The sequence below is a fragment of the Sturnira hondurensis genome, unplaced genomic scaffold (assembly GCF_014824575.4).
Source record: "Sturnira hondurensis isolate 20B ecotype Veracruz unplaced genomic scaffold, ASM1482457v3 Scaffold0007217, whole genome shotgun sequence".
NCBI lineage: Eukaryota > Metazoa > Chordata > Mammalia > Chiroptera > Phyllostomidae > Sturnira > Sturnira hondurensis.
The window spans coordinates 13,875-38,500 of NW_028079848.1; the positions used below are offsets into that span (position 1 = coordinate 13,875).

The 24,626-nt window shown below is 45.7% G+C and overlaps 1 protein-coding gene across 5 annotated transcripts; it reads right to left on the reverse strand.

Annotated features, from left to right (window-relative positions):
* Window positions 1–441: 441 nt before the first annotated feature.
* Window positions 442–24,020, reverse strand: RNPC3 (RNA binding region (RNP1, RRM) containing 3). 5 transcript variants are annotated; one of them, XM_037051304.1, is made up of 15 exons: window positions 23,737–24,020; window positions 21,840–21,887; window positions 17,834–17,952; window positions 16,930–17,013; window positions 16,432–16,543; window positions 15,338–15,406; window positions 14,221–14,363; window positions 11,272–11,397; window positions 10,052–10,200; window positions 6,986–7,147; window positions 5,831–5,925; window positions 5,677–5,735; window positions 3,654–3,786; window positions 2,876–2,946; window positions 442–693 (listed from the first exon to the last, which is right to left on the reverse strand). In XM_037051304.1, the coding sequence occupies exons 1-14, from the start codon at window positions 23,926–23,928 to the stop codon at window positions 2,887–2,889; spliced, it is 1,551 nt and encodes a 516-aa protein (XP_036907199.1). In that variant the 5' UTR covers window positions 23,929–24,020; the 3' UTR covers window positions 442–693; window positions 2,876–2,886. The 5 variants fall into 5 exon arrangements, with proteins under 5 accessions (XP_036907199.1, XP_036907200.1, XP_036907198.1 ...); XM_037051303.1 differs by having other exon boundaries at window positions 443–693; window positions 2,876–2,943; window positions 10,052–10,203; XM_037051301.1 differs by having other exon boundaries at window positions 443–693; window positions 10,052–10,203; window positions 23,737–24,019.
* Between the last annotated feature and the right edge of the window lie 606 nt (window positions 24,021–24,626).

The following is a 24,626-nucleotide window of genomic DNA, read 5'->3' on the forward strand; positions in this document are numbered from 1 at the left end:
GGAACATCGGCACCTTCTGAGTGGTATTCTGATTGTGATGGCACAAAATCCAAAGACAAAATGAGGGCAACACTACAAATTTCCTTAACTGGGAAAAGGCCCCCACCACTAAACACAAACAAACAAATAAAACCCAGAAAACAAAACAAAACAAAATCAGAACTTCTAAAAGAATGAACAGAAATAAGATAACTTTAAAAATTTTTTTCAAGTAAGTACACTGGTATACAGGTAAAAATTCAAAAGGGGTGTTATTTGTAAAATTAAAGTAAAATTTAAATTTAATGTAAGATTACTGTAATAAAATTTTAAATTTATTTAATTATTGTTCAAGTACAGTTTTGTCTTTTACTCCCATCCCAGCCCATTCCCCCCCGCCTTAGTTTTTGTCCATGTGTCCTTTATACTTGTTCCTGTGACTATAATAAATTTATGTAATTATCAAATTATACTCTCCTAGCAGTATAAAACACATTAAAAATTAAGAACATCATTTTATTGGAAATAAAATAATTTATTATATGTGAAGTTGATTAAAATGCACATAATACATCTCCAATAAACTAATTCAAGTGAATATAGGCTTAATTTTTAAATACACTTTAAAAGCTGTTACGCACAGTTCCACAGTCCAGGGGGTCAATTTCTTCTCAAAGGTAGAAACACAGGAAAGATACGGAATTCAAAAGGAACCTAAAATAGCATAAAAGTTTATTAAAAAGAATCATGATTATAAAAAAGGTCATTAGTTTCAAAATAACCAAAAACTAAAATATTTATATTTAGAAAATTAGTGAATCATGTCAGCACTAAATTTTGTCTAAAACAAAGCTCAACACAGACACTGATTTACAACATTTAAAAAATGTAGTATTTAACTTCCCTATCAAAAAATAATAGCAATTTCAATATTTATGCGTTTTTGTACTCTTAGGGAAAGAATGGTTATTAACAGATTTTTTTGAATTGTCTTCACAGCCCTAATAGAAGCAAGATCTGTAAATGGAGACACCAAGCTTTATTTTCCCACTTATAAAAGGCTGGATGGCTAGGGTAGAACTCGGCACCAAACCATTTCCACCTCACGAAGCAGCATCCACACTGGTCAGTTCTTACAGCCACACAAAGGCAACCTTGTCATCTCAGATCCTCCCTCCCACCCCCCGAGGTTCCGATTCGCTCGTTCTAGGCTGGGGTTCAGGAACCTTTATGTCTCAAAACCCTTCCTCCATGTTCTCAGCAGGTACCTGCTGCACACCAGGTCAGTAAGTCAACACTCGGGGGAGGAACCCAGGCTTCAGTGTATTTTTTTAGCATGTCTTTTTGTTTGACATTTTAATCAGTACTTTTAAAGAGCTTCCCAGGTCATCCGAACGTGCAGCCAGGACTGAGAACCTGCTCTGCGAGGTCCTGGCCAGGGGACCAGCCTGATGCCCTCTTCTCTTACACCCACTGGGACGCCTACTCCCACTCAACGTGCTACCCTGGGCCTGTGGCCTGTCGACTCTTCTCTCCTTCCTTCATGTGGTTTGGTTTAGAAAGAGAAAGAGGAAAAAACACTTCTACTTGCTATGTACCCTAAGGGTGGTTTCTATAATCACTCCTCCTCTGTGAGGTCTGCCACTCTTATTTGGAATTTACACAGGAATCCAGTTTTTTACTGCATTTGTAATTTTTAAAGAAAAAAAAAGCCTCCTTTCCGCAGCCAAGTTTTACATGTTATACAGAATTTCTAAACCAGACATGTCATGAAATAGAATACACGGGATACTGAATTAGGTCTAGAAAATACATAAATGAAGAAAATGACTCAATTCTGTATCAAAGTAAAGGCACACATTCTACAAGCAAACAAAGTGACCTGATTCACTAACTTTCCCTGCAAAAAATATGTAAGCTAAAGGACAGAGTAGAAAATTTAGCAACAAATCTAAAAAACCCCATACAAGATTTGTTTCATCAGCAGTGATATTCAGCAATATTTCCTTGAAATCGTAAAAAAATTACAGCTTAATCTGGATCAATGGGTGGGTGGAAGGGACAAAACATTTAAGAAAAACAAAGACCAAAAAAGTGCTGCCCCCAAAAGGATACGAGAAAGGATACATTTTGAATGACAGAGTTACGGCAGTGTGTACGCAGGGTGCTTCTAAGGAAGAACAGCAGACGGCAGTTTACTTTCTTCTCATTTTCCACATTGAATTCACAAATAAATGTTTTTTTTAAAAACACACACTGAAAACTGTTTATTTTTTACTGTTTCACTGAGGCATCTGTAGGACTTCTGACTAAACTAATACAGATCCTTTAAAACAAAACTCAAATATTCAAGGTATCTCACAAAGGGAATAAACATTAAGCAAGATTTTCTCCAAGTTATATAGTTTTTTTCAGCTGAACACCAGTCATTTTGACCCATTTACTTCATGTTCTTCTAGTATACCAAGGCAGAAAGATTTTAAATAGAAAACAAAAAGTATGTATTTTCATTCACCTTTCCTAAATCAGTCAACTTTAAAGTTGGAAATGCTTAGAAGACAAAAGATTCCATTCCACAAAAAACGCGAATATATTTCTTTGAAGTGTTCAATTAGTAATTAGTAATGCAAATTCTCAGGCCCCACCGAGGGTGACTGATCTGTCCTGGCGTGGCGGAGCCTTCCCAGGAAAGCATGGGGTGGGGGGTGGTGCCGACTTTGAAGTTTGATGGGAATTAACTGCACAGACAGACAGACACACAGAGACAGACAGATGGATCTGGCTGAGCCCTTCAGAATCTTAGGAGACACTTGAGTTACTCCTCCGTTAGTTTTATTCTTCCTAACTTTCAGCTCAAACAAGTCTTCTCCTTTTATTAATTTATGTCCATACTCACCTGGACTGATTTTAACACCTCCTTTTTCCTTCTTTAGAACCTTGTTTGGGTCTAGCAGACCGAGCAAACTGCTGATGTTTAAGCATTAAGGATTTCTTTGCAAACACGAAAGTGGTCTTAACTAAAGAATGATCAGGAACTTTCTCATTTAGAGTAGGAGTACAGTTTTTGAATTTATCTTTTTTAATTTATTTTTCCACTCTCAGACATCTGTCAAATATTTCTTTATCTCCCTGCTGTCCCTGATTTGGGGGAGAAGCAAAAAATTTACCTTTCCTCTCCAGGTAAAATATATTTTACACCTAGACCTTCGCTCCTCATCCATCCTGCTGGCTTCTGGTTTGCAAGCTGCATTAACTAGTACCAAAAGTAGTTCAGTTAACAAATTGTAAATTGTGGTTATTAAAGTTCTCAAATACAAATATAAATTACAATATGCTAAACTATAAAATAAAACGACAATGAACCACATCTTTCTTTAATGATTCTGAACGTATTTCTGGATTTTGTAGTCTCAGGCTTGGCATGAATACATTGTTCTGAGCTACATAAGTGAAACATTTAGACTTGGCTAAATTTGAATAACCTCACACTGCTAAGGTTCCTCTATTTTTCCATGAAAACCGAAATACTACTCCTCGGACTCAGCTAAGTACGTCTATAACTGTCTCAAGTCAGAATGCTAGCTGTCGAGTCTTCTTGTGGACGGTAACAACCGGTTTCAGTGACCCCCCCTTCTCAAGACCACGGTCTTTCCAACAGATGATCTGAAGGATACGACCACCATCGGTTTCCCAAAGAGAACATATCCATTCGCTTCCTTCACGGCTTTCGCTGCTGCCTTCTCGGTGGGAAGCCCAACGAAGGCCTGTCCCTTCATGCGGCCTTCTTTCATCAGGCGGACGTCAAACCTGGGCCGGGGAGAGAGGGGTTTTGGGTCAAAGAAAGTCGGGCCAGTCTCACGGAGTGAATGGAGATGCGCTGAACAATTTATAATTTTGATATTTCAGAGAAAAACACAGCTATACAATCTAACGCATAAATGACTTGAACTTTCTAAGACTGTATTCTGTATTTGGTTCTAAAATGGATTTGATAAGTAGGTAATATAATTTTGAGGATGTACTTATACCTACCTTTTTAGCTGTTTTACAAGCATTTGTGATTTAAAAATTTTATTACAAGCAACTATAAGAGCAAATTGCCGAAGTTTTTCTTTCATACCTCTATTTTAAAAATTTCACGCAGGCAATTCAACACTACCCACTCAAGTGACAGAAAACAACCACACGCCGGGAAGACAAGGGCTGACAGCAACGGGGCGAAGCCACGGGCCTCCAGGGTGGGAGGGCGTCACCCCCCACAGAGTCAGAGCAAGGGGCTCATTGGGTGCCCGAGGGACGGTGGTCCCTCCTCAGTGCCCCATGCAGCTCAAGTCAGACACGGAGACGCCCACTAGACCCGTTCGTTCTGACTGCAGGGTTCTGCCGTTCCACAGTGTGTTAGTTTTCAGCATTTTTGAGACAAAACTCCTTAGAAAAATCAGGCTACAGCTTGTAACTCATGTATAGGTTGCCACTTCCACAGTCTACAGGACTAGGCTCAAGCACTTTCTAAAGTATTAAAAATGCAGTAACAGTTGAAAAAGCTCACATAACTAGTCTTGTGTGAAACAATTATTAATTTATCATTTTGTTGTGTATTGCCTTCTCAATATAGAACTTTTTCCCCATCAAAATTGAATTCCAGGCAACACTAGAAATAGAGGAAAAGAATACATATACACATTTGTGTATATTTATATACATTTAAATATCTATTTTTCTTATAACCACATTCAAAGGCAGCAACAAGAACAAGGCCCAGGGTTCTGCATGGCCAGCAGAAACCAACGTGGCGTCCTGGTGAGAAGAGGCGCCCCCACTAACAGGTATGACGGGGAATTGCGAGACCTGCGCGTCCCCGTCCAGAAAGACGCAGGCCAGAGAAGACTGCAGCAACACTGCCTACACTGGGAATTTCAAACAAAATTAACTAGCTGTGAGTCACCCCTCCATTCACCGAAACGTCTCCCTCCTCACCTGTTGTACTTCTCCTGACTTCTAATTACGTGGCAAAGGGTCTTACATCGTCAGGAGTTACTATGGAATTGCAAAGAATAACACTCTAACTCCAAACACGAGCTCCTACATCATCACCCATCAGATCCTTCCCTCCCACTCTCACAAAACTGGGAGCCCCGCTCAACGCAGCGCTCGTACCGCTCACCGCCAGGGAGAGAATCTAACAGGGTCGCCTCGCTGCTGTCACTGATGAGTCATTAGAACAGCGGCGCTCCAAGTCCCATCTCTGCCCTGGCAGCTTCCACACGGCCCGTGAGCTTTTTAGGAATACATGTTCGTGGGCGCTACCTCAGCCCAGAAAACCGGGGCCTGGGGACGGACCCGGAAAACTGTCTGCCCAGCTCTTCGGGTCCTTTCCACACCGGCTGGCACGTGGCAAGCTCTGCTGTAGCTGGAATCTACGCCGAGGCTACTGGGCAAGGTTTCCCTCGGCCTCAGCCGTGAATGTCTGCGCATGCGCTGTTCGTGCCGCTTCCACGCTACAATGGCGGAGGTGAGCTCTTGCAACAGGTACCAGCTGGCCCGCAAGGAAACTGAAATATTAAATTTCTACTATCTGCCCATTTTCAAGGAGGCTGCTGAATCCTGTTTGTAACCACGGGGAAAAGGTTGGTATAAACAAGGGGGTTGGTTCACAACCGATTAAGAAAATACGCTGATAATGTCACTGCCACTTACATTATTCGTTGTGTGTCTGATGAAAAGTCAACATATCTTCCAAAAATAAACTTCAGGTCCTAGAATTTCAACAAGAAAACAACAAATAAGGAAGTCTAGCAAAAATAAATAAATAAAGTAAAATAATAACATTTATGTGTAAAGTTTAACCTACCTTTTCTTGAACATGTTTAGCTAAATTCTTTACGTAAATTCTACAGTTTGGTTCACCGGGTTCGTAACTTCTGAAAACCGAAAGTGTTTCCATTTCTTATTCAAAAACAAAACAAGGAAGGATATAAAGTTAAGATATTTTTATCAATTTTCTCAAGACCTATAACATTGAAATATAACTGTTAAATAGACAAAATGAGCATTATGAAAATGTTAAAACCATAAAAATTAAAAGTAATGTTATTAATGGGATAAAAATACCCATTAAAAATCTGAATTGATAAGAGGAAATAAAGTATAAAATTTTCAGGGATCTAAAATAATGAAAATTTATCCAATACAATATGTGCTTGAAGTTCCTCCTAAGACAAGTCACTTTACTAAAAGAGACTGAACTAAATTAATGCTACCGATTGTTGGTATAATTGCTTTGCTTAAAGTCAACTTCCCACATTACTAGGCACCAGCACATTCGAAGGTAAGAACGAGTACTCACACATAACACGGGAGTATTCCTGACAAACGCAGCTTCGGAATCCCTGTACCACTTTTCCTACTTAGCGTCAACAATCTGTTCCCGACACTGAGACGTTCTATGCAACAATGCCCCGTAGAAACCTACTTCCCATTACTATAGGAAAACTGTAAGGTGTTCCATGTCAATCTAAAACTCCTATATATCTTCCCAAAATGTATAAAAAAGACAGGAAAAAGTCCTTTGGAAGTAAAAAACTATCCTGTTAAGATATGAGATCCTTATCCTTAAATACAGACCTCCAATCACCGAATAGTTACAATTGTTGGTTTCAAACAAACAAGGGCTGCGCCCGAGACTCGAGCACAGCACCGGGCTGGCCTGTCACCTGGAACGGTGACCTCCAGTTTGCAGCCATGGGCACTTGTTTACGATGTTGCAGAAAACATTCAGGAAAAAACAACAGTGTTTCCAAGCGTGAATCGGAAACACACTGACAGAGACTTTCCTCCCCATGAAGTCTGGGAGTTAAACTTGAAAAGCGGTGATTAAAAAACCTTAGCTGAGGAATGTTTTGAAGTCTGTGCCCATAGGTAAGGAGCAGGAAGATTTGCAGCTTTGTTCCTGAAGGGTGGAAGGAAAGTAAAATGGAGTAAGTGCTTGCTTACTTCATGAAATTACCTTCTCTAGAAATTCTGCCCTTTTCCAGCTCCCGCCTAGAAATACATTCCGACGGCATCTCATCAGAGTCTTCTTTACTTTCCTCTGCGATGTTCACATTAGGTTTGGGGAAGATTTTTCCAAATCCTACACTGGATGAATCCACCTCAGCAGCAGGTAAACCTAAGAGTGAACACCAACAACAGCCATTAAAACCCTTCCCTTCCAGTCTTCAGGCGTGTGGACTTTAACTGGACAGGGTCAAAGAGGGAACACGCCAGGGCTCACAGGCCACGTGGTTCCCATCCTGACCCTGCGGCTCTGCCACTGTGACATGGGAACAGCACAGAGGACAGCAAACAGCCCACGGTTGCTTCATGGTGCATTTTGGGGGCCTGGGAAGTGGGGAGGAAACAAACTCGTTTTCTACATACGGGGATGGCAAAAGTAGGTTTATGGTTCTCCATGTGGAGGAAGACATGCAGGTTATGATTACTGCAGTAGCTTTATTAATTCAAGAGGGTCGCAATGCACTGCAAACCTGCCCTTGCCCCCCGTATTTAATTTCTATTTAGTTTGAGGCACCAGAAAGGCACCCAGTGAAATACACAGTTGATGACAAAGAGGTAGAATGTGTGTTGGGGTTGGGGGAAGGGCAGTAATCAATGTCGTGTCTAACCTGCCCAGTGAGAACTACTAATACCCGTGTGAAAAACTGCAATTCATCAAAGAATTACATAATTAAAAAAGGCATTCTGCTAACGGGATGTGGTAATTCAGGGGTATTTACACAATGGGTATAAAGATTGTGTAGTACTGCACCAGAATGCTGTGGAACAACCATCAACCTTCTCTAGAACGACTTCTGGGTAAACATCATAAAATAAGGCACTCCTATTTGAATATACTAAAAAAAACCCATTAAACCTCCACTCCTAAAAAGAAAAAAGTCAGTCCTAATCTTCATTCTACAGGAAGTTACGAAAAAGAATTATTTGTATACTTAAGAAATTACTCATTCAATTAGGAAAATTAAAAACACTGTAAATTTTTTATCTTAGATAACAACATTGAATGGATTTGACTAATGAAGCATGAATATTATTAGCTTCAGGGAGAATGAATCCGGCTTGGCAGAGAGGGAGTTGGGAAGGCCGAGAGTGAACACTCACAAGAAAAGCCCTGGTTGTACCACTACAAACAGGCAGACTCTCCGAAAAGCTGTGAATGGTGCAAAGAACACACTGCATGGGGGAGTGTGGAAGGGAACACAGGCCCCCGTGGCCGCAGACACGGGGCCCAGGCAACACGGCTTCCGTCATGCCTCAAGGGCCCCGCTGGACTCCCTGTCATTCCAGGGCTGAGCCCTTGGCTAAATGAAGCTTCAAAACAGACAGGAGAGGAGAAAGACGAGCACACAGAAGGGAAAACGCAAACACTGAGACGGACCGGAGAGGAGCTGGCTGCACACTCTCACCGGCCGCGGGAGCCAGGACTCGGAACCAGCGGCGACTCTGTTCCCGCACCGCTGTGCCCACCGCACCGCAGTGCCCACCTACGCTCATGCCAGTGCTGTAGACACCTGAGCAAAGACATGTGTCCCGCATTTCCCGAGACAGCAAAAAAGGGAAGCCCCCTCAACTTCTGCGGACAGAGCATGGGTGATAAGGAGCGACAGGACTACACCCCTGAGGGTTGGGGGGAGGCCTGAACAAGCAGCAGAGGCTTTCACACTCAGACCTAGCAAGCGACTCCCGCTGCACTTCCAGCTCTGAAAGGACAGTGACCACGTCTGACTTGCCCTCCAGGGCCTCGCTTGGAGCCCGCCACGCTCTGGGCTTCCCCCAGGTCGNGACAGGAGAGGAGAAAGACAAGCACACAGAAAGGAAAACGCAAACACTGAGACGGACGGGAGAGGAGCTGGCTGCACACTCTCACCGGCCGCGGGAGCCAGGACTCGGAACCAGCGGCGACTCTGTTCCCGCACCGCTGTGCCCACCGCACCACAGTGCCCACCTACGCTCATGCCAGTGCTGTAGACACCTGAGCAAAGACATGTGTCCCGCATTTCCCGAGACAGCAAAAAAGGGAAGCCCCCTCAACTTCTGCGGACAGAGCATGGGTGATAAGGAGCGACAGGACTACACCCCTGAGGGTTGGGGGGAGGCCTGAACAAGCAGCAGAGGCTTTCACACTCAGACCTAACAAGCGACTCCCGCTGCACTTCCAGCTCTGAAAGGACAGTGACCACGTCTGACTTGCCCTCCAGGGCCTCGCTTGGAGCCCGCCACGCTCTGGGCTTCCCCCAGGTCGATCCTGCGTGGACGACAAATCCTGTGCCCAGAACAAGGGCCGGAAGGGGCCCCATGCACCAGACTGTCAATGGTGGCTTTTTCTGAGTAGTGAACAGGGCCCAGTGGGTGTGAAGTGCTAACTTTTAAAAATTTTACTTTACACACCCTTGTTTCAATCACATTTTCTATAAACTTGTATTATTTCCAAAATTTAAATAAGAGATTTAAAGAACAAAGGAATGCTTTTACATGATCAAATTATAGCCTAAAATAAGCAGGAAAAATATCTGTAATTTCAATGAACTATTCTTACACTTAAAACAGTATCTTGGTAAACAACCTCCAGTGTTTTGATTTTTAGAAAGTTACATAAAATCTACAACTCACAAGAGAGTCGTGGTATTGCTTTCTAACCAATAACACTAACAAAACCACTGTAGAAATAAAACCACTGAACATCGCATTTAACAAGCAATATGAAAGTCAACTCAAGAACTTCTTCTATTATTTTTTTAGTGTCAACATCAGCCACGCTAGACTACACTTCGCCCTGGAGTTCATCAACAACAAAATGTAAGTAACATTCTCATTGTTAACTGAGCACCAGTTTTAATTTCATAAAAAAGGTTCAAAACGGGTAACAGTTCCTGACATTGAGGAAGGCCTCACTGCGTATTTTACACAGTCCACAAACACCGAGACAGAAACGTTACACACAAAACTTACTCCTGGCACAGAACGCTGAGTGAGAAGACTATTTACATGGAATATTGAAGAGCTAGCACATGCTTACCGTGATTCTGCTCTTCACTGTGTTGCTCCTTTTCTGAATCTTTCCTTAATGCAGCAGGCACATCGGTATTTATATTGAATTCGATTTTCTTGCTCCCCACCGGCTGGGGCTGGTCGAACACATCCGACGGGGACAGCACAGGGTGCGCGCTGCTGTGTGGAACGACCAACAGCCGCGGTGTTACTTTGGAACCACAAGCAGGACCCCCGGGAAACATCACTTCCTCTTTGCCGTGCGTTTTGGAAGTTACACCGGAAGGCACGCACGCCACAGGCATGACACGAAGTAAACCTTCCCTTTGGCAATCCAATAAACCCTTGCATGTGTCCTGCTACTGACACTGTTCGGTCCCAGTGCAGGTGGACAAGCAGATTGGACAGACGCTGAGAAAGTGCATCAACTCACTCAGCAAGTGACAGACAGCACGGGAGGACTACTGGTTCCGAACTGAAGGTTATTTGACGACATGCAAGGAAAGCTCATTCTACATTTAATATAAACCTTTTTATGCAGCGTATTCATATACTATACGATACAGCCGTCCAACGGAGTAGCTAATGAATGCTTAAAATGTTACCATCCAAATTAAAATACACTCTAAGGATAAAATGTGCTCCGGACTTTGTTAACATTGTACAAAAAATGTAAAACATCAAAAACATTTTATATTAATTATATGCTGAGTAGTATTTTATACGTATTAGGTAAAATATATGTAATGAGTAAAACATATAGTGGGTAAAACAATATATCATTAAAACTAATTATATCGGTTTCTCCTTATTTCTCTATTGTAGCTATTAGCACATTTAATTTGGTTCACATTATCTGATTTTTAGCTCCTCAGGGCTCCTGTAGAGACTAAATGCGTGAGACTGGTGTCCAGACAGACAGAGGCAGGAAAAATACTTAAAATGAAATGAAAACAAACAAGGATTAAAAATTCATTCCTTTAAAAATAAAAACAGACACTTTTAACAAGTTTCTTCCTCAATTCATGAAGTTACTTACAAATTCAAGAAAAATTTACACTGTAGAAAAGGTAAATGACATTAAAATCGCAATGAACAGTAATTTTATTGAGTAAGATACGAAAGTACGTCAGATTCCATGGTGAACAGGCAGGTCAAGTTTCTGCCGTGACTGTTTTAGACAACGCGAACTAAGCAAGCAGACAGGCGCACACACCACCCCTATTTCAGAGCCCAAATCAAAGTTACCTGTGTGAGACAGATGCTGGTACGCTCAACATATCCTTTATTTTTCGCTTTTTTCTCACCTGGCGCTGCTTTGTTGGTTTCGGTCTTTTGGGCTGAAGATTTGCTAATTCCATTAGTTTGGCCATTCTACATTGGGGAAGGAAAAGCAAAAAAAAAAAAATGTATTTCCTTATGTAGAAGCATAACTATTCACCACTGTTTCTATTCACCTTACATTTGCATCTGGCTTTAAAAATCACAAAATAATTCGCATGCTGTAAGTGGAATTCCTAAGCAATCAATTAAGATATACTACACCTGACAAAAGAACAGGTTCTAAATCTCCTTGCTCAACCTTCATCTTAGTTTGAAGGAAGTGGGAACTTACGTAATTTTTCTTTTAAGGATAAGTTTTATTATAAAACTTACTAGCTGCCCCCCAAACCGGCCAAACAGGATGCACACAGGGGAGCAGGACACACTAATACAACCCGGGCAACTTCACTGCTCTTGCCAGGACGGCCGTCCAAAGGCCTTGAAAACACACTAAAACTACCGTGATTCATATTCTAATTATTAAAGGGAACCCGGGGTGAAGTTTGTATTTAAAAGTATTTGTAAATAATTGTTGCGAATCATTATGGAACCAAGTAACTTACTTGAGGACAAAGTTTTCAAACACGATACTCTGAAGCAGGTTGTACGTAACAATCACGGTGTGACAACTGATACATTGTACACAGTTTGTCTCCACCACGAGAACTACTTAGAAGAGGCCTCCTCAGGCATCTTGGATCTTGTTCAGGGCCGGGCACTCTTTTCCACGAGCCGAAGCTCCAAAACCACTAGTCGCTACCTCTCCAGGGTCACGTGGGTGCAATTTAAAAGCAAAGCAAACACACACACAGTAAAATGCAGGGAAGGGGGACCGCGTGGTTTAAACAAGACTGACACCTGCTGTCCTACTCAAGGAAAAACGTAAGCACACGCTGAACACCTAAAACCCTAACAACCACGGTTATCCAAGACTTTTATGAGGAAATCCAGGTGTACAACACATGTCTACGTTCATAAACTGCTCATCCAAACTACACGAAGTCTCAACAACAGCGCCAAGCTTATACATGGTAATCAACACGTATTTGCTGAATGAATAAATACCACCTTCCCCCCACATTTCCAGAAGATAATAGGGAAACATGAAAGAAGACGTTGGTTCATGCAAAAACCTGGCTCTTCTCAGGACTCCGTACACATAATGGCACAAAAACAAGCAGATTTGGGCCAGTCCACACGCAGCATTTGTACTTCCTGTCATTATTTTTATAAAAAAAGTAAAGGATAATAATTAGAGGATAATAACCCAATGCAACATGCCAGACTGTTCTTTCTGTAGTAACAGATTACGTTAGTCTATCAGGAACTATGAGCCTTCCTAAAAGTCTCCACTCAAGACGGATGCTCCACGCAGCCCTACGATGTAATTTCAGCAGCACCTACACGTCCGTCTGAACTCTCTCCCTAGAAAGAGGATATATGCTTAGCTGCTAATTAAGTGAAAGTTGACACGATCATAATAAAACTGTCCATTCCTTCTCCATGTCGCCCAGGTCCCTGCATGGGTTCTGACGCAGGCCATCCACTCCTCCTGTACCTGCCTCCTGCGTGGAGTCCCCTGACACCCCCATCTTCTGCCCCCACCAGGCTTCCGGGCCAGGGGCTGGCGGATTACAGCCCCAGGACCAAACCCAGCTGCCCGTTTCTGCGCACGGGAAGCGCTCTGGAACACGGGTGTGCTCGCGCACTTAGGAAGGTCTAGGGCTGCTTTCCCCCAAGACGGGACTCTTTGGCCCGAGAAAGAAATGTCAGCTATTCCTTTTCTAGGCTACGCTGTGGATCAACACCCTACTGCTCTTCACCAGAATCTTAAATAACACCTGTGGATCATCTACAACACTAATTAAAAAGTAATTCATTTGTAGTAGTTTTTTAGTAGTTTTTTCCATGAAATCCTACAGAAGTGTTCTAGAAAACTTTCTGAGGTGAATAAAATCCAAGGGAAAAAGCTGAAAAAATATGAATATAGCCTAGTATTCTTATTCTTGCTATTTGGCATGTTCCTATTCTACAAAATCTCCACAAACAAAAAACTGGTGAATGATGACTCGCTGCCCCTAGGGAAGTTCAGGGTCAGGTTCCTGCGAGCTTCTGCCCCTGACTTCCCAGGGGCTCCCGACCCAGACACACCCTGTGTGATGCGGGTTCTGTGCAAACACACCTCACTTAACACAGACTGTTGACGCGCTGCTGCTGAGCTCTTGGGCACGGGCGCCTCCTGCCCGAACACGCTTATCTAATACACACCTGCTCTCCACCGGGGCCGCCGCAGCGTCCTTGATCTTGGACACATTAGGCAGCACTTCAGCACTAGGCCTGGGGGCCATTTTAAATGGGAACATCACCAAACCAAGAGCACAAAGGTGGGGAACACGTGGTACCGGACAGACAATGAAAAGGACCCGTTTACCGAACGACAGCTGAGACAGGAAGGCAGAGGGTCACCGGATACTCCTCGCCTTGGGAAGCGGGCGTCAGACGACTCGAAACTGCCTCCGTCCTGTGCCTGCCCGTGGCCTCCAAAGACCAGAAAAGCACCGTGACCACTGACTTTGGAGTCACGAATACATTTTACGAAGCCGGCGAATCCACAAATAATGAGGACCAGTTGCAGTTTATAATACCACAGTCACAAATTGGAAAAATCACTCATAATCCAAAAGTTTTCCTACGCCTTCACACCTAGGCTCAGATCTGAATCTATCACCACTTCGTGCTGGAGGGGCAGGGGCAGGGGAGGCACAGACTCTACGGTCGAGTTACAAAGACACCCAGTACAATTACGACAGCAAGAGGACCTCTTTCTGACAGTGTGTGCTTCGGGAACCTATGCAAACACCAGAAACCGCAGACCTCTGCCGGTCTTCCTCGTCGCTGCTCTCATACTCTGACTCCACGCTAGACAGCTCCTCGTCCTCGTCTGGCAAAGGGGGCTCCTCCGGTGGCCGCGGAGAGGCAGGGGGCAGAGGGGCGTGCAACGGCACGTAGTCTTCATACTGAGCAACGACAACAGAAACGGCCCGTGATGTTTGCGTAACAGGATAGCCACTCCGTTCGGACGCAGGACGCTTGGCTCTGCACCTCTGGACACTCTTCCACACAGCCGGCCTCCGCAGGGGCCAACAGCTAGCTGAGGTCCAACAGTCTTCTCCCCCGGGCCCTGGCCAGACAAACGCCCCAAACACCCCTGGCAGTTGGCGGGCACCTCGGACCTGAGTGTCAGCGGGGCTGCCGGCCTGTGGACCCTCCACACAGGATCCCCCCTTTTCTGCACCTGCAGGCTGCGTGGCGATGACCCCCCAACCTGGGAAGGCACGCAGTGAGCCAGCTCAGGGCTTCCCCTAATGGCTCGGTAGAGCAGGACACCATTCTGCCCCGTTCTGGGAATGGACTTGCTATTCCCAGAACGGGCCGCAGAATGGGGCGGCTGGGAAGCTGGAGGAGCACCCTCAGAGAAGCAGCCGGCCACGGTGCTCAACAGAAAGGCACGTTTTCCACTGGGAGCTGGGGGGCGGCTCTCAGACCCTCCCCCTGGGTACTGCCTGAAGCAGCACCACAGCAAACAGCCACTAGAATTCCCGCAGAGCAGACAACCGATGACCTAAGTAACCGGTAAGTCTGCAGCACAGTTGAGTCTAATAAACACTAGCAACCTTCCTCTAAAAGTGGAGTTCTGCAGGCAACGAAAGTGGAGCAGCGGGAAGTCAGAGCGTCACGTCTCTGCCACGGGCCTGTCTCACAGGCGAGGCGGTGTCTGGGTCAGAGGGCCACACGGCGCCGGCGGGGACGCAGCCTCCGCTCTGGCTCCTGCCCCTCCACTCCACTATTTTGCTATCACGTTAACTTCATACGTGCGCCTTATTTTCGGGGCACATTACCAGTCACTGGAACAGCATTTGTAAGATTTAGCCTCAAGAATCCCGCCTGTGGGAGACGTTTGGAGTCTTGAAAATTCTAAGAGCTTTCTTACCATGGGAGGTCGCGCAGTGATTGGTCCGAAAGGTGTGGGCAAATTCATTTTATTCATAAGATGAAGCACCTTAAAGTGATGAAACATTTAAAATCACTTAGAAAAATGATGATTCGCCTCACAAAACTGTGCACTTAAAAACACCCCCATCACACTGCTGATCACTTCGGCGCGGTGGCCGGCAGACCCAGCCCGTCGCGACCCAGGCCCGGGCTGCGACAAGGCCCCGGGGCCTCTTGGGAGACCGACCTTCCCAAAATGTTCGTCACCTCTGCAGGTGTTCCCCTCCTTATTAACATGTAAAGTCTTCTGAAATGTTATTTTCCCTTGATTATTGTGAAATGAGTGAGTAGAGAGAAGTAAAATAATAAACATTATCTGTATATACAACATGTGCTGATCTTCAAAGAGTTTCCTATTACAACCCACATTTCCGGCACTTGCTGAGGGCCCCGCTACACCTGTTCCTTTCCGACAGAATCTCTACGTAAAGGTGTGTGTGAAGTACAAAGAATTACCTGAATTTATGTCTCCTGAACTGCCTTATGTTCACTAGTATCAATACTAAATGTGACGGTTTGCTTGTGCTGTAGTAATGAAAAGACAGATGGAATGTTTGCGACCCTCCCCCAAGTTCATACAGTAAACCCTGACCCCATCACACTGGTCAGGAGACGGGGTCCCTCGGAAGTAATCAGTCACATGGCAGAGCCCCAGGAGCAGGATTAGTGTCCGTCAGGAAAGGGGCCCCTGAGGGCCCTCTCACCCCCTTCAGGCCACGTGAGGACACAGAGAGAAGCGGCATCTGCAGCCAGAAGAGGCCCTGCTCCCAGCCACGCTGGCCCCGGGGCCTCAAACGTCCAGACTCCAGCCTTGTAAGAAACAACGGCCTGCTGTCTGCAAGCCACCCAGTCTACGGCACTTGGTTACAGGGGCCTGGACTGACGAAGGCACCTTCAAAATATCGCAGTACCGCCGCCTGTCCGAATTAGTCTAATGAACACCGTAAGAAAAAGCTGGAGAATCAGCATGAGAAAGAGCATACCAAAATGGCACAGGCATCTGCTGGGGGAGGTCCGTTTTCTTCTGCCTACCTGTACGTAGAACTTGGGCACGCTCGCCAAAGCGTTTACTATGTTCGCGAGGATTGTGCTGGATGGCGGTGGGTACATGTACTTGAGGCATGAATTTAGGGGGAATGTCAGCCTAAAAAATATTTAACATGATAACGTTTTACCGAGTTTCATACCCACAACTCATTTTAGGTCATCTGATAACACGAAAACTGCTGAAATGATTCTGTTCTCTAGATTTGCTTTGTGCCTAACAGATCCAAATAAGGACATTTAAAAAGAAACTTGCCTTCTGCCTCCATTAAAGACAAATACGGTGCTTCTTATCAGGCCTTATCTTATAGCTCTGAGTATTTTCATGGAAGCAAATTCAGTGACAAATTCGTATAGCTCAAAATGTTCAATCAACAAATGGATAATATACCCCATAAATATCCCTTTATATTATTTGTGACACACACACAGAAACCCGCCAGTGCAACAAACCAAAAGGACAAGACGGAAACAACAGAGGCTCACCCATGACTTGGTGCGACTCCATTTTCCACAGTTAAACAACCAACTTCCTTCTTTTCTTTTTCTTCCTCCTCAGGCTCGTCAGACCTAGAACACAGCAAAGTTCAAGTTCATCTTACCTTCAGAAATAGGGTGAAAAACTGGGTACAAGACAACATGCCCTTTTCACACAAAGCCTTAGCAAGACAGTGCCACAACAAATGAAACGTCAAGCCTCTCTCAGGCACACGCCAACGACAAGCAAGGACAAGAGAACCGACCTTTACCGAACGCCTGCCCTACTGCAGACCCGTACTAGGCACGCGGCATTTCCACGGACTCCTCCTGTCACCCTCCGAAGGTGGTATGAGAGATCGCAGACCCTAAGAACCCCTGAGGGCCTCAATTGTACTCGGCCCAATTTCTAATGCTGTAGGACTGGGTTAAGACCCAAGAATCTGTATCCCAGTCAAGACCCAGGGACCTGGGTCTTGGATGCAGCTGGTCCAGGGCCTAGTCTTAGCGAACTGTGGGTGTAAAGCAAATTTGTGAAGGTTCTGTAACTACCAGGAGTTACAGCTGGGAACCAAATTCCAGGCTTTGATTTCAAAGGCCAGGCCTACTGGTGACCCCCACTCTCTGTGACACAGCAAAGACTTCGTCCTGGTGACCTTCCCCCCACTTCAAGTTCAATGCTTTTAACCCCATTCTCTTCCCACCTCACATTTATTCCTAATAGTAAATCAACTCTTAATGAACAATTAGAAACAAAAATAAATACACTGTCTTAATGTACTAGATTCAATTAGAGAGAGATCTGTCATTTATTGTTTCAAATTATTTACTTGTTAGTCTGAAAACAATGCAATAGCAACACAACTGATTAAAAAACACTTTGAAATGTTAGGAAAGCCTAACATCTACTTACCTTTTCTTTTTTTCAGTGCCTGAAGAGGGACATGGGGAATGAACTTGATCTTGCTCTTTTGCAAATTCAACAACTAAAGTATGACCTAACAGTTTCAGCTGGTGGAGTCTCGTCAGTGCCTTCAGTTAGAAAAAGAGAGTGAGAAATTTGGTAACTGCACCAGAGTATTTGTCAGAGGCCATTTGCATTACACACGTTCACTGTCAACGCCGCCATGGCTTCCTGGGCTACTTCTCACCCATTCCTAACCTCAGGCTGCCAGGCTTACTGCTCACTAGGAACTGCTTCCTACCACTTAGCAGACTGAAATCGGGTTCAGTCCAATGCTGACTAGTCCCTGGCAGCTGGAGATGGTTAGAAAAACAAGCACGGTCAATCTGCTCAGTATCACTTTCAACTCACGACCAGACCACAAATCTGGGGGTGGACCAGAACGAGGCCACACAATTACATGTTGTACAAGTATTCTTAGTTCATTTTCTCTACCGATCTCTCTGTATTCCTCAGCCTCGCCACGCTCCGCCCCCTTCTTTTAGCCTAGGACCTTGCTTCCTGCTTTGAGAAAACTCAAGCGAGCGTTGAGAGCTTCTGATTCCCACCCTAACCCCCACATACCACATGCCAGCATTTGCATATCCACACATTCTACCTTCCAGCTGTTACCACGATATTAACTATCCATGTTGTTTTCTTTATCCAATGGCTTGACGTGGATGCTAAATCCCACCCTCTCTCACCACTCAGGAGTCCCTCCTCTACGCTCTCGGACTGTTCAGGGCTATTCTTACCTCCCCGGCCAATCTGTTCTCCATGGGATCATCCCTGTGAGTGTACAACACACCCCAGTTTCCCCATCCCACTCTTCTCTTCAGCCAGTGACCCTGTTTACCACCGTCCCCCCCCCGCCCCCCCCAGCATCGCTAAGCCCTCTAAGGAAAACCCCTCTCCTCCCACCCAGGCGCACACGTACCTGCTCCAGCTCAGGCCTTAATCCGCCAGTGCAGTCACTGCTTGTCAGAGATGACAACGGGTTCTGCACGGCCAAGCCCGTGGGCCATGGTCAGCCCTCATTCCACTGCATCTAACACAGTTGCTCTCCCCTCCTCCTACACGTTTCCCTTGCTGTGTCAACACCATACTTTCCTACAGTTTTCTTCCTAGTTCTCTGTCACTGGTTTCTACTCAATTTCTCTGGCTTGTGCCTTCTCAAACTCTTAATATGGGCGCACTCCAGAACTGTTACTGGTCCTCTACCTAAGTTCTCGGTGACCTGAACCAGCACCTTAAATTTAAACACCATCTCCACACTGATGACTCCATGTAACTTCAGCCCAACCCTCTGTCCCAAAGTCCAGGAACCTACATCTGAGCTGCTGGACAGCTCCCCTTGAGCCACGACCTGGCAGACACCTGAGAATCAAAACCTCCAAAACGGAACCAGTCACCTTCTCCCCAACCCCTCAAAGGTTCTCCCCTGGAGCCTTCCCCATTTCAGTCTCTGGAACTCCATTCTTCCACACTCATGCCGAAAATCTTAGAGTCACCTTTAACACCTCTGCACATTGCATATTCAAGCTCAAGAAATCCTGCCTGCCTCTGCCTTCATCATATATCCTGACTCTAACCACTTCTCCCCCTCTCTGCTGCTACGACCATCCGGTCTCTGGGCTGAATTAATCCTGTGGATTCATCCACAATAATCCTGTAACAGAGTCCCCTGCCTCGACTCTTCCCATCTAGTCTCAGCACGGCAGCCAAAGTGGTCCTTTCCAATACGTAAGTCATACTGCGCTAGGGCTTCACTCAAAGCACCCCGGTGACTCCGTGTTCTACTCAGAGTGAGCACCAGGGTCGCGACTGTACCTACGTATAGGACGCGTTTCTTCTCTGGCCTCCAACCCGGTGACCTCCCTCGTTCTGTCTGCTTCAGCTGCACAGTCCTAACTGTCCCTCTGCCTAGGATGCACTTCCCCAGACATGCCTGGGCCAACTTCCTTCACCCCCTTCACCCTCTTCGCCCTGCTGCCTGAACGTGACCCTAACGACACCAACTCAGCCCCCACCAGCGCTCCTCCTGCTTTCCTCTTCTTCTCACAGCGTTGATCATGTTCGTACACAATTTATGGTCCATCACATTTGAGAATGTGATCCCCAATGAGGGCGTAAAACTGCTGTTCACGGAGGTACCCTCGGACCTAACGCAGCATCCCCCACACAACTGGCACTTAATACACTTTGGACCGATGGACCTGCAGGCCTTACCTGGGACTGCAGTGCTGTTCTTCCACCTTTGTGCATCCTTATTTGACTCCTTCATTATGCAAAACCAGTTTTAAAACGTTTCAATGATGTTCAAGCCCCTAAATCAACTTCTTCAGCCAGTTAACCGTTCATCGCCTGAACCCCAGGCACGTAAGCTAAATGTTTCATCCCTCCTCTCAGAACGGACACCACCCACACTCTTGTTTTCAAGGACTTAAAGTTTTCATTCTTCAGGTTAACTCATTCCCTGTCTCTCTCAGCTATTTATTTTATTCTTCAACATCCCCCTCCCCTTTTAATCAGTCAATCAAGTGCACCCTAGCCTAAAGGCCTCCCACCAATGCCCCCACCCCCCAATGTCTTCTCTCTGCAGAAACCGTCCCCGAGACCCTTCCTGGCTCCACGTCCTCTCCTCCAGGTGAGTCGTGAGCCTAACGGAATGTGGTTTCATCGCCATATTTCACTCACATATTCATGCTCTATAAAAAACATGTTTCTGAAAAACATTCCTGTATGTTAACAAATATGCATGTGAAAGTCTTCTGTAACCCCACCCTCAGATAAAGACATTAACAATCTGGCACACAGTTCTGCTACATTTTTTCTATGCGTAAACGAACAGGGAGGTGGGACAAAAGGAGGTTAGCCCACCTCCTCTGCCGGCGAGTCTTCCGGGCAACCCTGTCCCTTCGTCTGGTTGAAGAAACTCATTTCTGACCCTGCCTCAGCTCTAGAGCCATATTTTTAACCGTTTTAAAAATATCTCCACGGAAGTAGCCCACTGACCCCTCGAAGGTAACATTTGAATGCCTCACCTACCTTTACAAACACCCTCTGAACCCCGCCCCTCCTGCCATCGGACATGATAACCCAGTAACTCAGTTCAAACACCTCAAAGCCTCCCTCTCCTTCAGCCTCCGCATCTGCAGGGATCACCAGCCCTACAAGCTCAGCCTCTGCCAAGTTCACCCTGCTTCTTCCTTTGCCTTCTCCCAGCTCACGCAGCCCCTTCCTCTCGCCTGGGCCCCTGCTTCTCTCATCTCCTCTTCCCACCTGCTCTTTCCACCTCCAAACGTGTTCCACCTCCGACCCATCACAGGAACGCTACCAGAGCTCTCCCACAGGCCTGACCACGCGGTTGGCCGCGCAAAAGTATCAAGTGCCTTTGGAATGGCTAGAAACAAAATTCGATCCCTCCCTCCCAAATTTAGACTGACCTCCCTGGCAAGTCCTGTGTCCATTTTAGCCCACGGCTACGGCTTCAAGTCCAACTCCCCGGCCCCGTGCCACGTCTCCAACCTGGAAGTCGGCTACCTTTGCTTCCTTCTCAAAATCCGATGAACTGTTAAAGGCCTCCATAAACCGTCACTTCCACCACCAGCAATTCCCTGGATTCAATACAACAGACACACATACCACGCTCCCTTTGATACTTAACACATCTTGCCTTGCAATGGTTACAAAGTTGTGGATCTTTGTATCCTTTAGAACTTATTTTTAAATACATGAGATTACAATTCAGTTTTCATTTTATTTCCTGTTAACCTACTATTCTTAGGTCTACACACTTCAAGCTTTGGGTTAAGATCTGCCAACTGACAAACCAAATGTAGCCTGTGGAGCAAAACCTTGAAATACAAACCCCTTTGCTTTTAAAAACTATAGTTTAACATTATGTTTTATTTTTGAACCCTGATTAAATAAATAATTGGCGATAACTTTAATAGTAAAGAAAAAGTCATACCTTTATAGCTGCTTTTTCACTAGGAAAAGTAGCAAAAGCTGTATGTTTCTGAAAAAGAATTAAGGTACAAATTATTGCTACTATAATTTAAGTTTTTTCATAAACTGATATTTTACCACTTAACAGTATTCGACACATTCATGAAATCCTGAAAAAGGATGAAAACTCTGGATGATTTTAACTAATCACTACTAATTTCATTACAGTGGTTTTGAATCTTTTTTGCATTGGACTTCTTCGAGACAAAAGCTATGCAGCCTTTTCCACATAAAGGTACGTGCACAAACAGCATATTGTACACAATCTTTTGCCACAAGTTTAAAAACTGCCCCTATGGCCCAGCTGGGCAGCCTACTTGGTTAGAGCATCATCCCAATACGTCAAGGTTGTGGGTTCGATCACCATTCAGGGCACATACAAGAAACAGCCAGTGAATGCATATATAAGTGGGACAACAAATCACCGTCTCTCTCTCTCTCGCGCTCTTTCTCCCTTCCTCTCTCTCTCCAAAGTCAATGAAAATAAAAATGAAACAACCCTGCTACTAGACCCAACAGACCACCCTTAACCATGCAAAAATATCAAATATCTCCCATTTTGTAACACATCTAAAGATATTTAACCTTCCTCTATAGAGCCAAATGCAGAGTTTAAAATGTTCAACCAAAAAACATTCCTTGAGGGCCTATTTCCTTTGGGCTTTATCTGTGTAACAAGGGTTCAATGGGGAAAATCTATTTTTAAGTATAAATTGTCAACTGTCTAAAACCATCAGAAAAGGAATATAAGTCCAAAGTAAATGAATTATTCTGCTAAGGAAAAGTTCTTGTCTGTACTCACTAAAGCATTTAAAATTGCTTGAAAATAGAGACAGACCCGGAGAGAGCAGGATGACAGCTAACCGGGGTGGGGATGGTGGGGGTGAAGGGATGGAGGAAAAAAGACTCACTGACATGGACAGCACTGTGGTGGTAGCAAGGCGGAAGAAGTATAAGGGGGCTAAATGGTATTCAAAAAATACAATAAAAATTCAAGAAAATAAAATTGCTTGAGTAATTATATCACAATTGTACTTTTGCCTAATTTGATCCAAGATGACCTAATTAAGCAGACTTAAACTGAATCACGTAGAATATTTATATTTGCTGGGAATAATGTCATTCTGCCCAAAGTCCTTTACTTACAAGGACTTTCCTTGTATCATCACTCAGCCTCTGTAAAACTGCATTCCTAATAGGCCACTTTGCGTAGGTGCTGAACCTATCAAAGACACGGAGGACTTGGCACTTGGATCAAAATCGGTAGTTTTTCAGGAAGACTCTATCCTGGCGGCCTGTTAGAATCACTGGGGAGACTTTCGAACCATTAATGTTTTGCCCCACAAAAAAACCATCTTGCAGAAACTTAACAGCGCCTTGCAGACAGATCCTTCTAAAGGCATAAAGGAAATCTTCAGGTATAAAGGGAATGAAATAGAAACAGTGTAACTAGTTTACTCAAAGTTTACTATCCCAGTCCATTCTGCTCTGCATGAATGGACTGTGTTAGCAGGGGCTTGTAAACGAAGAAAGATTTTTCACAAGTCCTTTGTTCCACGTTTCTGAGAATACGGAGTCTAAGAGGAAACGCCCCCACCCGGATAGGAGTAGTTTAGAGATTGCCGAGCCGGGTCGGAGAAGGGGACGTAACTAAGGCACGCTCCGCTCTCGCCGCCCGCCTTCCTCCGACCGGCGGCCGGTCGCTGAGCTGTCAGTAACCCGGGCGCCAGCCAGCCTCCACTTCCCTCCGCACGCGAGCGCCGCGGGTGGGAAGGACGGGCGCCCCCACCGCGCGAGCGCTCCTCCCCGGCTCAGCAGCCCCGCGCCCCGCGGGCGGCTGGGGACGGGCGCGCCCTTACCAGTCGCCCCTTGTCGGACAGGACGCGCACGGACTGCGCCCCGAAATACTTGAGCAAGTCCTCTTTCTCCTCCGCGGTCAGCTCGGCTGGCAGGTGCCTTACTAGAAGGGTTCGGTCGCCCCGCGGCGGAGAGAGCGAAGCCGAGCTCTGGCAGCCTCTGGCCATCGGCAGCGGCGGCTCGGGGGTCGCCATCTGCCTGGGAGACGCGGCAATAGGGGCGCAGAGCCCAGAAGCTGCAGGGAAACACGCTGGGATCCAGGGATAGGTTTCCGCCTCGCGCTAAGGATTCTGGCGACACGGAAATACCGCGAGACACGGGCGCCTTCTCGCGAGACTTGCACCAAGGACGAGGGACACCTCTCGGGAGGTCGGCTCCTGGGACTGAAGGGAGAGATCTGCAGGGATTGGAAAGTAACGCGGTTAAAATCCCAGGCCGATGCTGAAGGTAGTAGAAGGAAAAGTTTGCACGAGAGAGGTGTGAGGATTTTACAGCTCTCAAACGCTGTCAAAGAAGGAACGGAGATGCGTGAGAGAGGGTGAGAGCCTGACCGATGCAGTCTCTGCTGCGCATGTGCGAGCGGGTGCGGTCTGGGCGGGCCGCCTGCGCCCTCTAGCGCCCTCTACCGCCCTCGCTGGGTTCCTTCTGGGCCTGGTTCCCCAAACCCTTCTGCCCCCTGGGAGGAGAGCGGGGTGCGGTGTAAGGGTATGGGGTGTGGGCTTACTGTGGGGATGGTGACGCTACAGGGAGCAGGTTCTTTCTTCAACGCAGCAGGGTCCACGTGGGCCAGGGAACTCGGTTTATGGTACAAAGCGCCGAAACAGACACATATCTTGTGTTCTGGAATCTTCATGCACGTAGCAGCCTGGGAGGCGCTCAGGCCAGTGTTCAT